This window comes from Scyliorhinus torazame, chromosome 3, assembly GCF_047496885.1.
Source record: "Scyliorhinus torazame isolate Kashiwa2021f chromosome 3, sScyTor2.1, whole genome shotgun sequence".
In the NCBI taxonomy this organism is placed as follows: domain Eukaryota; kingdom Metazoa; phylum Chordata; class Chondrichthyes; order Carcharhiniformes; family Scyliorhinidae; genus Scyliorhinus; species Scyliorhinus torazame.
The window spans coordinates 283,954,251-283,967,426 of record NC_092709.1 but is presented as its reverse complement, the minus strand read 5'-3'; the positions used below and the strand labels follow the sequence as shown (position 1 = coordinate 283,967,426).

Below are 13,176 nucleotides of genomic sequence, written 5' to 3'. Positions count from 1 at the left end.
TCGAGATTCACACTCAGTTTGCTACCTACCTTGAGTATAAGAATTGGCAAGTCATGTTGCAGCTGTATAGAACCTTAGTTAGGCCACACTTGGAGTATAGTGTTCAATTCTGGTCGCCACACTACCAGAAGGATGTGGAGGCTTTAGAGAGGGTGCAGAAGAGATTTACCAGAATGTTGCCTGGTATGGAGGGCATAAGCTATGAGGAGCGATTGAATAAACTCGGTTTGTTCTCACTGGAACGAAGGAGGTTGAGGGGCGACCTGATAGAGGTATACAAAATTATGAGGGGCATAGACAGAGTGGATAGTCAGAGGCTTTTCCCCAGGGTAGAGGGGTCAATTACTAGGGGGCATAGGTTTAAGGTGAGAGGGGCAAAGTTTAGAGTAGATGTACGAGGCAAGTTTTTTACGCAGAGGGTAGTGGGTGCCTGGAACTCACTACCGGAGGAGGTAGTGGAGGCAGGGACGATAGGGACATTTAAGGGGCATCTTGACAAATATATGAATAGGATGGGAATAGAAGGATACGGACCCAGGAAGTGTAGAAGATTGTAGTTTAGTCGGGCAGTATGGTCGGCACGGGCTTGGAGGGCCGAAGGGCCTGTTCCTGTGCTGTACATTTCTTTGTAGCCAGCCCGCTCCCAGTGGCTAGTTGCAGATCCCATCCAAATATGGCATATCATTAACCCTCAGTTTGTATTAATTTCAATTTCATTTACGAGATTGAAGTTGAATGCAACAGCCTCCCGCGAATTAACTGGCTCCCAACGAGAAATCCCGTGGATGGTGTTTAGTATTCCTTTTTTATAACTTGAAGCTGGCGCAATGGATGCTGAGGTGAACTGAAGAGGTGAGAAGCCATTGTCATTTTCAGATGTGAAGCTCAAGGGCACTGGAACTGCTGCCCTACTCCTGGGGGGGGGGGTTGGGTTTGGTTGGGGGGGGGGGAGCTGAAGGGTTGCAGGTCGGGGGTCGTCCCAGGGTTGGTGGGGGACAGAGGGTAACAGGGAGTGGGAGGGCGGGCAGGCCCGCTGTGAAAATTAATGTGACAGAGGCTTTACGTGCATCAGGTGTAACATGTTTTAATAGTGAACATTGGTCATTTCCATTTCCCCTAGTTACACAAAGGTAACCCCCACCCCGCCCCAAATCTTCCTTAGTAGTCTAGTGCTACATCTAGGTGTGTCCCCAGGATGCACATCAGAGGCGGAGGCAGCCTGCTGCTTTTCAGCCCTGTGGCTTTTGATGTCCATGGCGGACGTCCTCTGGAGGACCTTGGCCGACTTACTGGTGTCGCTGGCTTTGCTGTGCCAACCGGTTCTGCTCTCTGCCCTTGAGATGGCCAGTGTTGGGAGGGGGCATTTGGAAGAACTAGAGACTGTCGTCGCCTCCTTGCTGGCAGGCCCCAGCTTGGACTCCAGTGCTTCCTCATCCCTGATGGTGCCCGTGGGGTCCTGGAGAACTCATTAGGATGGAGGAGCAGCTGGAGTGAGCTCCAAGAGGTCTCTGAGTCATCTCGCTGCCAGTACTGGAGGCTTTCCATTGTCTTCACTGTGGTTTCGATGCCCTCAGTGACTGGGCCATGCTCTGCAGTACTTTGGCAATGTCCACCTGCGTCTGGGACATGATGTCGAGACCCTTAGCCATGGTCGTCACAGATTGAGCCGTGATTTGGACACCACCACTCAAGAAGCGAACATCGTGCTCCCGGTTTTCCACTGCGGTCACCACCCTTAGCAGTGTTGGCCTCGGTGCCACGCATTGTTGGCATCATTTCCTGCACCTGTAACCATTGGAACTTCTCCAATAGGCTATGCACTTGCTGGAATGTCGCTGACTTCCCCATCTGAATCTCACGGCCGTGTCCTAGCATTTGCATCAGCTCTGGGATAACCTTGTCCAGAGGCTCAGATTTGACTGAGATCCATCAGACCCCTGACAGCTGACTCCCTTGGATGTTTCTTCCTCCACCTGATGTGCGTCAGAAGCTGTGTGGTGCTCACCTGATTGTGCCCAGAAGCCTGTCCACTAATGTCGCCCACCGAGGTGTATGTCTCTGCGTTGCTGGAAGCTGGGGGTGATAGCTGTGTCGCCTGGATGGTGGTCTCCTTAGATGCTGTAAGTGATGTGGTCAGTGAAAGGGAAGGATCATTTTGTCTGACATGAACAACGCACTTCAGATAGGTCATTTGGGTGAAGGGGCAGTGGATCCTCACCTCTGCGGCGGAGGCCAACCTCTCTGTTGGTGACGGCTCTCTCCTTGAACCACCCCACAATCTCCATTACCCGTTCCTCATAGGGGGTGAGGACTTGGATGTCTGGTACTCTGCCCCCTCCATCTTGACCCTTTCCTGCTTATTATGGGCTATCTTCTCTTGCAGGGACAAAGAGAGGGCTTTGTGAGCTGCGCGCTGGATGGATTAGGGAGTCTACATCAGATGGCATTTTTGGGCACCACACATGGACATGAAGGAGTTGTGCTGATGAGTGCCAGGGGGTTATGATAAACAAGCGCAAAGATTGGATCTGTTGAGCTTGTGATCCAGTGATTTGTGCTGGGGTGGGGGGGGGGGGGGTCTGGGAATTTGAGGGGTGGCAGGCGGAACTGATGCCAGGAGAGAGGTGGTAACTTACCCATGTAGCTTGGTGGAAGTAATTTGTCTTCCTATATTGGATGGCGGTCCTCCTTGTTACGTTACCCCCCCTGACAGCCGCTGCCACTGCCTCCCAGGCAGTATTGGTGATCCTCCAACTCGCATCAACGCTGTCTAGAAGCCTGGCCAGGTTGGCATCCCCAAAGCGAGGAGCAGGTCTGCGCACTGCCATTCTTGTGTGTTGACTGCAGTGAGTGGTGAGGGAAGCACTTAAAAGCAGCCCCCCCCTTGTTAACGCCAAGACACTGAGGTGCGAATCAGGCAAATTCAGATGACGAGAATTACTGGGGCCTCATTTTCAGCACAGAGTGCTGTTAAATATTGGCCACAATCTCACCAACACAGCCATCGAGAAACACCCTAACAATTGCGCCCAAAATGGCACTTAGAAAATTTCCGTTAAATCCCGCCAATCTTTTTTTCCTTTCATTCTTCAAAAGTTACTAGATTTGTGACAAGCTTTTGCCAGACCTACATTCCAATAGCAAACATTCAAGCCTTGGACCAACAGTTTCTCCTTAAGTACAATTATTAGTCTCAAAAATAAAACTTGACATTTAGAGTTGCATTTATAGATTCATATTGCCTGTGCTTCTGGTTAAATTGATATTTTTCAGACATCAGTTCAAACATGCTTCATACATTTTATTTTGCCCCATTGGCATCTAGTTTACATAATAGTAATTTCTTTTTTAAAAAATAATCTTTATTAAAGTTTTCACAAAATATCAACAACAAAATGTAAAAGGAAACTAATAGAATTAAATACAAAACAAAACAACCCCGTGCCCCCCTCCCCCCTATACATAAATAACAAATTAACACTGCAAATTAACACATAGCAAACATAGCAACTATAAATACCCCCTCAGATCCCCCAGTATAGACAAACAAAAATAAAATAGAACCCTCCCCCCCCTGCCCGGGGGTTGCTGCTGCTGCTGACCATTGTCTACCGTTCTGCCAGGAAGTGCAAGAACGGTAATTTCACCAAGAAAAGCAACTGATTTGGGAAATAAATCAAATTGTCAGTTTATAAATGACAAGAAAACTGTATTATTGATGTCAAAAGGAGTAACTTTATTTATTTTTTGTTCTGCTTGCAGCTTTGCACACCTATAAATTGACGATCATGGGGGATATGAAAACCCCAGATTTCGATGACCTGCTTGCTGCTTTTGACATCCCAGATATGCAGGTCGACCCGAAAGCAGCAATTGAATCTGCGCATGATGAGAATGAAGGGCAACTGAAACAGAGCATTCCCGTGGATGAGGATGCTCAGGTCCCCTCAGCACCTGATGGGGTAGTGAGTGTGATTGTAAAAAATATCCGAACTCTTGATTCATGCGAGACTACTGCCACAACGGCTGAAACCTCAGCTCTAGATAAAGAAAATCATCACTCTTCAGGCAACGGCTTACACAATGGCTTCCTCAGCGTGACGACTCTCGATGGGTATTCTAAAGATTCGGACAGTAAGTCAGTCAGATGCGAAGACCAACCAGGGACCGAAGCTAAACTAGATTTTTCACGAGCCGAGACCATCGATGGCCCTGGTACCGGACTCAAAGATTCTGCGTTTAGCCAGTTCAGCCCTATTTCTAGCGCAGAGGAGTTTGAGGATGATGATAAAATCGAGGTCGATGACCCTCCACATGTCAAAGAGGAGAGCCAGACTGTTTTTCAAGCGAACGTACTTCCATGTCCAACTGCAGAGCGAGAATGTGAGAAGACAAGGAAGCCGGGAGGGGAGAATGCGGTCAATCAGGAAGTGTCCACCCCAGATGCTGAAGAAAAGGGTAAGATATTGAAAAGCAACCGAGAGAGTGAAAGCCCCAGTGTTAATTCAGGGATGCTTGAGACATTTAAAGTCCGAAATGTGGATGAGAAATTGTCTGACGAGGATACTGAAAAGAGTTTTAAAAATTCCCCTGAAAATCAGCTTGATAACAGAGTCCTCGATGGCAAAAGTGGTGAGAAAACCGGAGTGAGTGTTACTTGTTCTTCAAATCTTAGGGCTAAGTCCTCCTCCAAGCTTTCCTCGTGCATTGCAGCAATTGCCGCTTTGAATGCTAAAAAGGCTGCAGCAGATACCAATAAGGAACCTCAGTCTGTCTCTAGGGGGCCTTCTCCGGTTTTAAAAGAATCTAGAGAAAGCCCTAGAGTCACTGAACAATCTCCAGAGGGCCCTCAGAGCCCAATGGAAGTGGTGAAGAAAGTCGCCATTAAACAGCCCGATAGCCCCAGGAGCGTGTCAAGTGAAAGTAGCATGAAAGGGTCCCCTTCCTCTCCTGCAAGCTCACCGCCTGCAATCCCCAAGGTCCGCATCAAGACCATCAAAACGTCATCTGGTGAAATTACCAGAACAGTGACCAGAATCATGCCAGATGTTGAGCAAGAGCTTGGTAGAAGAGGACCAGAACAGGCAAACTCCTTGGTTGTCTCATCACTTTTGTCGTCTCCACCTGCTGAGTCTGCTGTGTCTTCGCCTCCTACGACACCAATGCAATCGGCGCTTGTTACAGCTTCTAATACAGTAATGTCTCCTGAAATTGCTCAGAAACAGGTTACAATTAAACCTGTTGCCACTGCTTTCCTTCCAGTGTCTGCTGTGAAGACGGCAGGATCGCAGGTGATCAACCTGAAGTTTGCGAACAACACTACAGTCAAAGCCACCGTCATTTCTGCTGCCTCAGTTCAGAGTGCCAGCAGTGCCATCCTGAAGGCTGCCAATGCTATGCAGCAGCAAACGGTGGTGGTGCCAGCATCTAGTCTTGCAAATGCCAAACTCGTGCCAAAGACTGTCCACCTCGCTAACCTTAACCTTCTGCCTCAAACTGCCCAAGCGACTTCTGAACTCCGTCAGGTGCTTTCCAAAGTGCAACAGCCCATAAAGCAGGCACTGATCACTGCTGCTTCCACCCAGCCTGCTAAAAAGGTGTCTCGAGTTCATGTGGTGGCCCATTCCCAGAATGCGGTGGTTGAGACGTTTAACAAGGTGCTGAGCAGTGTAAATCCAGTCCCTATCTACACGCCTAACCTTAATCCTCCAACTAATGCTAACATCACCATACCACTTCGCGGGTACAAGTGCTTAGAATGTGGTGACTCCTTTGCTTTGGAGAAGAGTTTGGCCCAGCATTATGACCGGAGGAGCGTGCGGATTGAAGTCACGTGCAACCACTGTGCAAAGAACTTGGTCTTCTTCAACAAGTGCAGCCTTCTTTCTCATGCTCGTGGGCACAAAGACAAGGGTGTGGTGATGCAATGCTCCCACCTGATTATGAAACCAATTCCTGCAGACCAGATGATCATTCCCAGTTCCAGTAACACTGTTTTCTCCACCAGTATATCCGTACCCATCTCGACGTCTGCAGGTGGCACTGCAGTTGCTGTTGCAAAAGCTGTTGCGGGCATACCCAGTGCAGTGATCGCTGCGCCCGCCAATGCTCCCATTCTCCCAGCAATGCCCCTCGATGAGGATCCGTCAAAGCTCTCCCGCCATGGCATGAAGTGTTTGGAGTGCAGTGAGACGTTTCTGGATGAGATTTTGCTCGCCACACATTTCCAACATGCTGCAGAAGCAGGAGGACAGGTAATTCCAGTTGTGCCAAATAGGTTGATAATTGTTCTATAATTGTCTTTAGTCGAATGTTCTCTGTTAGCAGCACAGTAATGGACTGTCTGGTCACCTAAATACACCTGGACAATGAATAATGCTCTTCCTGAACACACTCTTAATTAGGTCTGCAGTCAACAATAACAACTTGCATTTATATTTATACCTTTTAATGTAATAAAAATGTCCCATCACGCTTCTCAGGAGCATAATCAGGTAAAAATTGACACCGAGCAAGGAAAGGAGATATTGGGGCAGGTGACCAAAAAACTGGGTTAAAGAGTTGGGTTTTAAGGAGTGTCTTAAATAAGGAGAGAGAGAAAGAGAGGTGGAGAGATTTAGAGAAGGAATTCTAGAGTTTGTGGCCTGAATGGATGAATACAGTGATAGAGTTAAGAAAATTGGGATGCACAAGTAATTAGAGTTGGAGAAGCACAGTGACATTGGAGGGCCGTAGGCCTGAGGGCTGTGGGCATGGAGGAGTAAACAGCGAGAGGGAGGGGCAAGAAAATGGAGGGGTTTGCAAGCAAAAATGAGAATTTTAAAATTGTGCCGACAGTGGACGAGGAACCAATATAGTTCTGCAAACAAAGGAATGATAAGTGAATGTTTAGCACAGGGCTAAATCGCTGACTTTGAAAGCAGACCGAGGTAGGCCAGCAGCACGGTTCAATTCCCGTAACAGCCTCCCCGAACAGGCGCCGGAATGTGGCGACTAGGGGCTTTTCACAGTAACTTCATTGAAGCCTACTTGTGACAATAAGCGATTTTCATTTCATTTCATTTCGAATGGCCAGTTGGAATATACATCAGGAGTGGCAGAGTTTATGGAGAGTGGAAGAGGCTGGTCGTAAAAAGTATTGGAATACAATTCTGGAGATAATAAAAGCAATACGTTCCTGAGGGGGTGGTGGAAAGCCTTAATCAAGGATCATGAAATTCTACAGAGAATTAAAAATCAAAATGTTAAAGCTGGTGTCAGCCGTGTGGATTCTGGAATGTTTTGTACTCAGTTGGCATGGCTCCCTACAAAGATGCACATGATATGATGTAACGCAATTAAAGCAGGAAGGTTATGCTTCAGTTATACATGTGATAGACCATAAGACGTAGGAGCAGAAGTAGGCCGTTCGGCCCATTGAGTCTGCTCTGCCATTCAATGAGGTCATGGCTGATATAATCTTCAGCTCCACTCTTCATTCCACACCCCCTCCCCCGCCCCACACCCTCTCCACCGTATCCCCATAACCCTTCATTCCATTACTGATTAGAAATCTGTCCATCTCAGCCTTGAACATACTTAACGACCCAGGTAAAGAATTCCACAGATTTACTACCCTCTGAGAGAAGACATTCCTCCTCATCTCTGCCTTAAATGGGCGATCCCTCACTCTGAGATTATGCCCCCTGGTTCTAGACTCTCCCAGAAGAGGAAAGCTCTCTCAGCATCTCCTGTCAAATCCCCTGAGAATCCAAATGTCTCAATAAGGTCGTCTCTCATTCTTCTAAACGCCAATGAATACTGGCCCAATCTACTTAACCTCTCCTCATAAGAAAATCCCTTTGTACCCTGGATCAACCTAATAAACATTTTCTGGATTGCCTACAATGCCAGTAGATTTTTCCTTAGATCAGGGGACCAGAAATGTTCATTTTATCCCAGGTGTAGCAACACATCGGGCGGGGGGGGGAAGAGTTACTGTATGCAGTGTTGGTCACCTTATTCGAGGAAGGATATAAATGAGTTGGAGGCACTTTAGAGACGGTTTACCAGATGAATACCTGGAATGGGAGTGTTGACTTATGAGGAAAGCCACCTACTGAAGTTTTGAAGAGTAAGAGTTGATTTGATTGAAATATATAAGATTCTGTTGAAATATATAAGATCCCGAGGGGACTTGACAGGGTGGTTGTGGAGAAGATGTTTCCTCTCTGAGGAGAATCTAGAACTGGGGGAATCACTTTTTAAAAATAAGGAGTCGCCCATTTAAAACCAGGGTGAGGTGAAACATTTTCACTCGGAGTGTCTTAAGGTTTTGGAATTCTCTTCCTGGAAAGATGGTGGAAGCAGAGTGGATATTTTTACTGCAGAGGGGGATAGATTCTTGGTCAGCAAGGGGGTGATAGGTTATTGGGGGTAGGTGGGGTTCAGATTTAAAGTTCCTATCCGATCAGCCATGGTTTTATTAAATGGAGGAGCAGGCTCGAGGGGCTGAATGGCCTGCTCCTGTTCCTTGTTTGTATGTTCGACACATTTTTCTAGAATGTTATTGTACTGTGTTTCCGCTGCAGTAGGAGTGTCCATATTCAGATCCACATTCCCTGGTAATCCAGCATACAAAAATTAATCACATATTTTACATTATTTCTCGTTGGTCTGTCCAGTTTGGCATTCATGAGTTTGGAATTTGCATGTTCTTGTAGCGGTTATTTCATTGGTGAATGAATTGTAAATCAGAACACCAAGATCTGTTGACAACAGCAGCTGGAGATAGTAATCAAAACAGTGGGGTAGCTATTGACTTTGAGAAATAGTGCAAAATGGGTAGATAAGTAAGTCAGCAGTCCGTTTTACTGTTCCCTTTGACTTGCGGGGACAATTTAAAATAAATGGACCTATTTGAAAGAATTATGATATTACCTTTTTGATTTTTGATTTCTGTTAATTTCAGTTCTCTTTCAGTGGAGGTAATTTTGTTTATTGACACCAGTACCTAATGATGCAAGCAGGGAGGAGATACTGAGGGTGACTGATAGCACTGTAGAACTAAATAAATTATGCAGTGCAGCCAGCTGAGTTTCCAGGCCTTCCAACCATCTATGCCTTGTATTTGTGCAGTACCTTTAACATAGAGCCTGATCTAACGGCCTCGGCGTGCACGACACGGGACGAGATGAGGCTGGTATATCTTGCGAGAGACCTCTCACGATATTTATGATGCTCATTAACTGCACACTTAAATATGTTCGCGCCGGAGTTGCCCAAGGCGCGGGCTCGTACCTTGGGACCTTGACCGGCGCCTTTTAGCACGGGTCTCCACAAACATGGACCAGGTGCAGCACGGTAGCATTGTGGATAGCACAATTGCTTCATAGCTCCAGGGTCCCAGGTTCGATTCCGGCTTGGGTCACTGTCTGTGCGGAGTCTGCACATCCTCCCCGTGTGTGCGTGGGTTTCCTCCGGGTGCTCCGGTTTCCTCCCACAGTCCAAAGATGTGCAGGTTAGGTGGATTGGCCATGATAAATTGCCCTTAGTATCCAAAATTACCCTTAGTGTTGGGTGGGGTTACTGGGTTATGGGGATAGGGTGGAGGTGTTGACCTTGGGTAGCGTGCTCTTTCCAAGAGCTGGTGCAGACTCAATGGGCCGAATGGCCTCCTTCTGCACTGTAAATGCTATGAAGGTGTCACGGCACCTGGGAGGGTGGTCTGCAAGGAGATCAGAGGATCCCAGGTGGTCAGGTTCTGGGCACGGGTGGTTTCCTGGCGCCCCTGACACCAACCCAGCTGGGTGCCATCCTGCCACTGCCAGAGTGCCCAGGTGGCATTGGCAGGCTGTTAGGGCCATTGCCAAGGTGCCAGTCTGAGTGCCAAGACGCCCAGGTGCTACATTGGCACTACCTGGGATTGGCCCAGGCTTGCCCTGACGTTATGAAATGGATTGGGGGGGGATCCTCGAAGACCCCTACCCGGTAAGTCAGGACTTTGGGGTGGGGGGAGGGTACGGAGGCTGCGGTAGGGAAGGGTCCAAAGATTGGGGTGGCATTTAAAAACAGCACCCCGATCGCTTCCTGCATTGGTGAGCTGAGCTTTCTAGTGCAGGAAATGGGTCTAAGTGCGGCCTTGGTCGGGCGTTTCCTCGCCGAGTCCTTTTTAATAGCGGGGTCGTTCTCGCTGCTGCAAGTGCTGGGAAACACCCCGCTAAACGAGCCCAAAATGGGACTCTGTTTCCCGTTAAATTGTGCCCATAAAGAATTTCCCAAAGCATTCCGTGAATGGCCGTGAGGAAAGGGGTGCTGAATTTAAATGAAAGAGATTAAGAATGGTGTTGAGAAGCTTGGTCCTGGGTAATAGCATTTGAGCTTTCCCGACCTATATTTTCGCCCAACAGTGGGATCGGGACCCAGGAACAAAAATTCAGCTGAATAATAATAGTAATCTTTATTGTCACAAGTAGGCTCACAATAACACTGCAATGAAGTTACTGTGAAAAGGCCCTAGTCGCCAAAATCCTGCACCTGTTTGGGTTCACAGAGGGAGAATTCAGAATGTCCAAATTACCTAACAAGCATGTCTTTCGGGACTTGTGGGAGGAAACCAGAGCACCCGGAGGAAACCCACGCTGACCCGGGGAGAACCTGCAGACTCCTCACAGACAGTGACCCAAGCCGGGAATCGATCCTGGAGCTGTGAAGCAACAGTGCTACCAAGCTAGTTGAGTTTGAGATGATAGGTGTTTAATGATAACAGCTAAAGGGGCTGAGAAGGAGGTGGAGGTAAACATTTTTTTGTGTGCGTTATATAACTATAAGTTTGTTAAGGATTTGAAATTTGATATGTTCATGATCTAAATATCTTTTCTTAATTTGATCATTGGGAAAACTACAAATGATTTGGCTTTTGGGCAGGTAAAATTATATTTTGGGCTATAGAGAGCAAGATCTTGGCTATGGTTCTAAGTTACTAACCCACACGCCGTTGGGATTTGCCGGTGCCACTAAAGTCTTTTGGCCAACTTGCCACATTTACTGGCGGGACTCTGGTATACTAGTTTTGGATTCCAGTTATACCATGCATCCTTGGCTTAAGAGGTGACAGTTTAAACACTTAACAAGGCAACAAATGTTACTATAACTGCCAAACAAATTTATTAAACACCAAATAGATAAGTGAGAAACAGAAATGGCACAGAGTAGGTTTTACAGATGTTCCAAGTTGAACAATCCATCTGCAAATTAGTAGAAATAACAAATAGTTGAGTATGAACGGAAATTTCAATGTTAACCTTGTTGCCTGTAAATCTACCTTTGGTAGCTTCAGACTGACAACCTCATTTTACACAATAGCCTGGGAAGTGTTTCAACATGACGAGGATGAAGCAAGTTTGAATACGTACTTGTTAGGTGCAAAAACACGTCAATTGGATATGAAAACAAAACCCACCAGATGCCTGTGTTTGATTTGAATTACAAGGATTGGTCTACGCCTGACCTAACCATGAAGTCTTTTTTTTTGCTTTATATTATGTTTGAACTTTCTTCCTGTGTCTGCGTGGGTTTCCTCTGGGTGCTTGGTTTCCTCCCACAGTCTAAAGATGTACAGGTTAGGTGGATTGGCCATGTTAAATGGCCCCTTAGTGTCCAAAGATTGGGTAGGTTTATGGAGGTAGGGTGGAGGCTAGGGCCTGCGTGGGATGGTCTTTCAAAGGGCCGGTTTTGCACTGGAGGGGGTGCAGATGTAATTCACCAGGATTCTGCCTGGGATGGAACATTTAAGTTATGAAGAGAGGTTGGATAGGCTTGAGTTGTTTTCTCTGGAGCAGAGAAGACTGAGGGGTGACCTGATCAAGGTGTACAAGATTATGAGGGGTATGGACAGGATGGATAGGGAGCAGCTGTTCCCCTTAGTTGAAGGGTCAGTTACAGGGGACACAAGTTCAAGTTGAGGGGCAGGAGGTTTGGGGGGGGATTGGAGGGGAAACCTTTTTACCCAGAGGGTGGTGTCAGCCTGGAATGCATTGCCTGTGAGGGTGGTAGAGGCGGGTTGCCTCAAATTCTTTAAAAAGTACCTGGATGAGCACTTGACACATCATAACATTCAAGGGTATGGACTAAGTGCTGGCAAGTAGGATTAGGCAGGCAGGTCCGGTGTCTTTCATGCGGTGGTGCAGACTCGAAGGGCCTCTTCTGCACTATTATTCTGTAATTCTGTGCAGACTCAATGGGCCGAATGGCTTCCTTCTGCACTGGAGGGATTTTATTCTACTGAATCTGCTTTTGAACTCCATATGAATAGCAACAAAGAGAAAAGCATACACAAGATGCAAAAAGGGTTATTTTTTTGTCCCACTGACAGCCTTCTGACTCAGATCGTTACTATCTAAATCAGGCTGATGCTGACTCTTTTAAATCAGACAACTAATTATCCCTCGTTATGCGTGGTGTCATCTACACTTGTTATTTAAATGAAATAATATTTTAAATGTCGAATTAGACCTGATGAGGTTTTAATCGTAAGAGTTATTTATTGCTTTTGCCACAGCTGAACCTTGATTAAAATATTTAATTTAATACATGTAATCTTCAACCAACTATTCATCTGTAAAGGGTATTATGCATGCTCCATAAGACTAACAATTAGTAAGCTGAACAATTAAAAACGCTATAGTAATGGTTGGATCAGCTGCGAGTTTGGAAGATGAGACTTGATACTATTGAAAACAGGTTACTTTAACTTTTTTTTGCAACAACATATGTAAATGTTATGTAGTTCTAAACGCACAGATTTTAAAAGCATGACATTATTGCATTAATAAGGGGTTGGAGAAGAAGAGCAGGATTCTGGGGCTGAGGGTTCTGAGGTTATAAATAAAGAGGCTTTGAACGGACTCACTTTTCAGTGGAGATGATTGTGAAAGAGACATAATGCTTGTTTTCAACATACGAAAAGACATAAGAACATAAGAACTAGGAGCAGGTGTCGGCTGTCTGGCCCCTCGAGTCTGCACCGCCATTCAGTAAGATCATGGCTGATCATTTTGTGGACTCAGCTCCACTTACCCGCCCACTCATCATAACCTTTTATTCCTTTACTGTTCAAAAATCTATCTACCTTTGCCTTACCAACATTTAATGAGGTATCCTCAACTGCTTCACTGGGAGGGAATTCCACAGATTCAC

The 13,176-nt window shown here is 46.5% G+C and overlaps 1 protein-coding gene across 11 annotated transcripts in view; it reads left to right on the top strand.

Moving 5' to 3' along the window:
- Window positions 1–13,176, top strand: part of znf532 (zinc finger protein 532) — a 247,457-nt gene that overhangs the window by 139,090 nt on the left and 95,191 nt on the right. For 10 of the 11 annotated variants that reach the window (XR_011940288.1, XM_072497338.1, XM_072497334.1 and 7 more), the window contains one exon: window positions 3,763–6,254. Coding sequence is in view for 10 of the 11 variants with exons in the window: in XM_072497338.1 (XP_072353439.1) it covers window positions 3,789–6,254 (2,466 nt within the window). In the remaining variant the exon portion in view is untranslated. The remainder of the gene's footprint in view (window positions 1–3,762; window positions 6,255–13,176) is intronic. The other variant, XM_072497341.1, reaches the window with a different exon arrangement.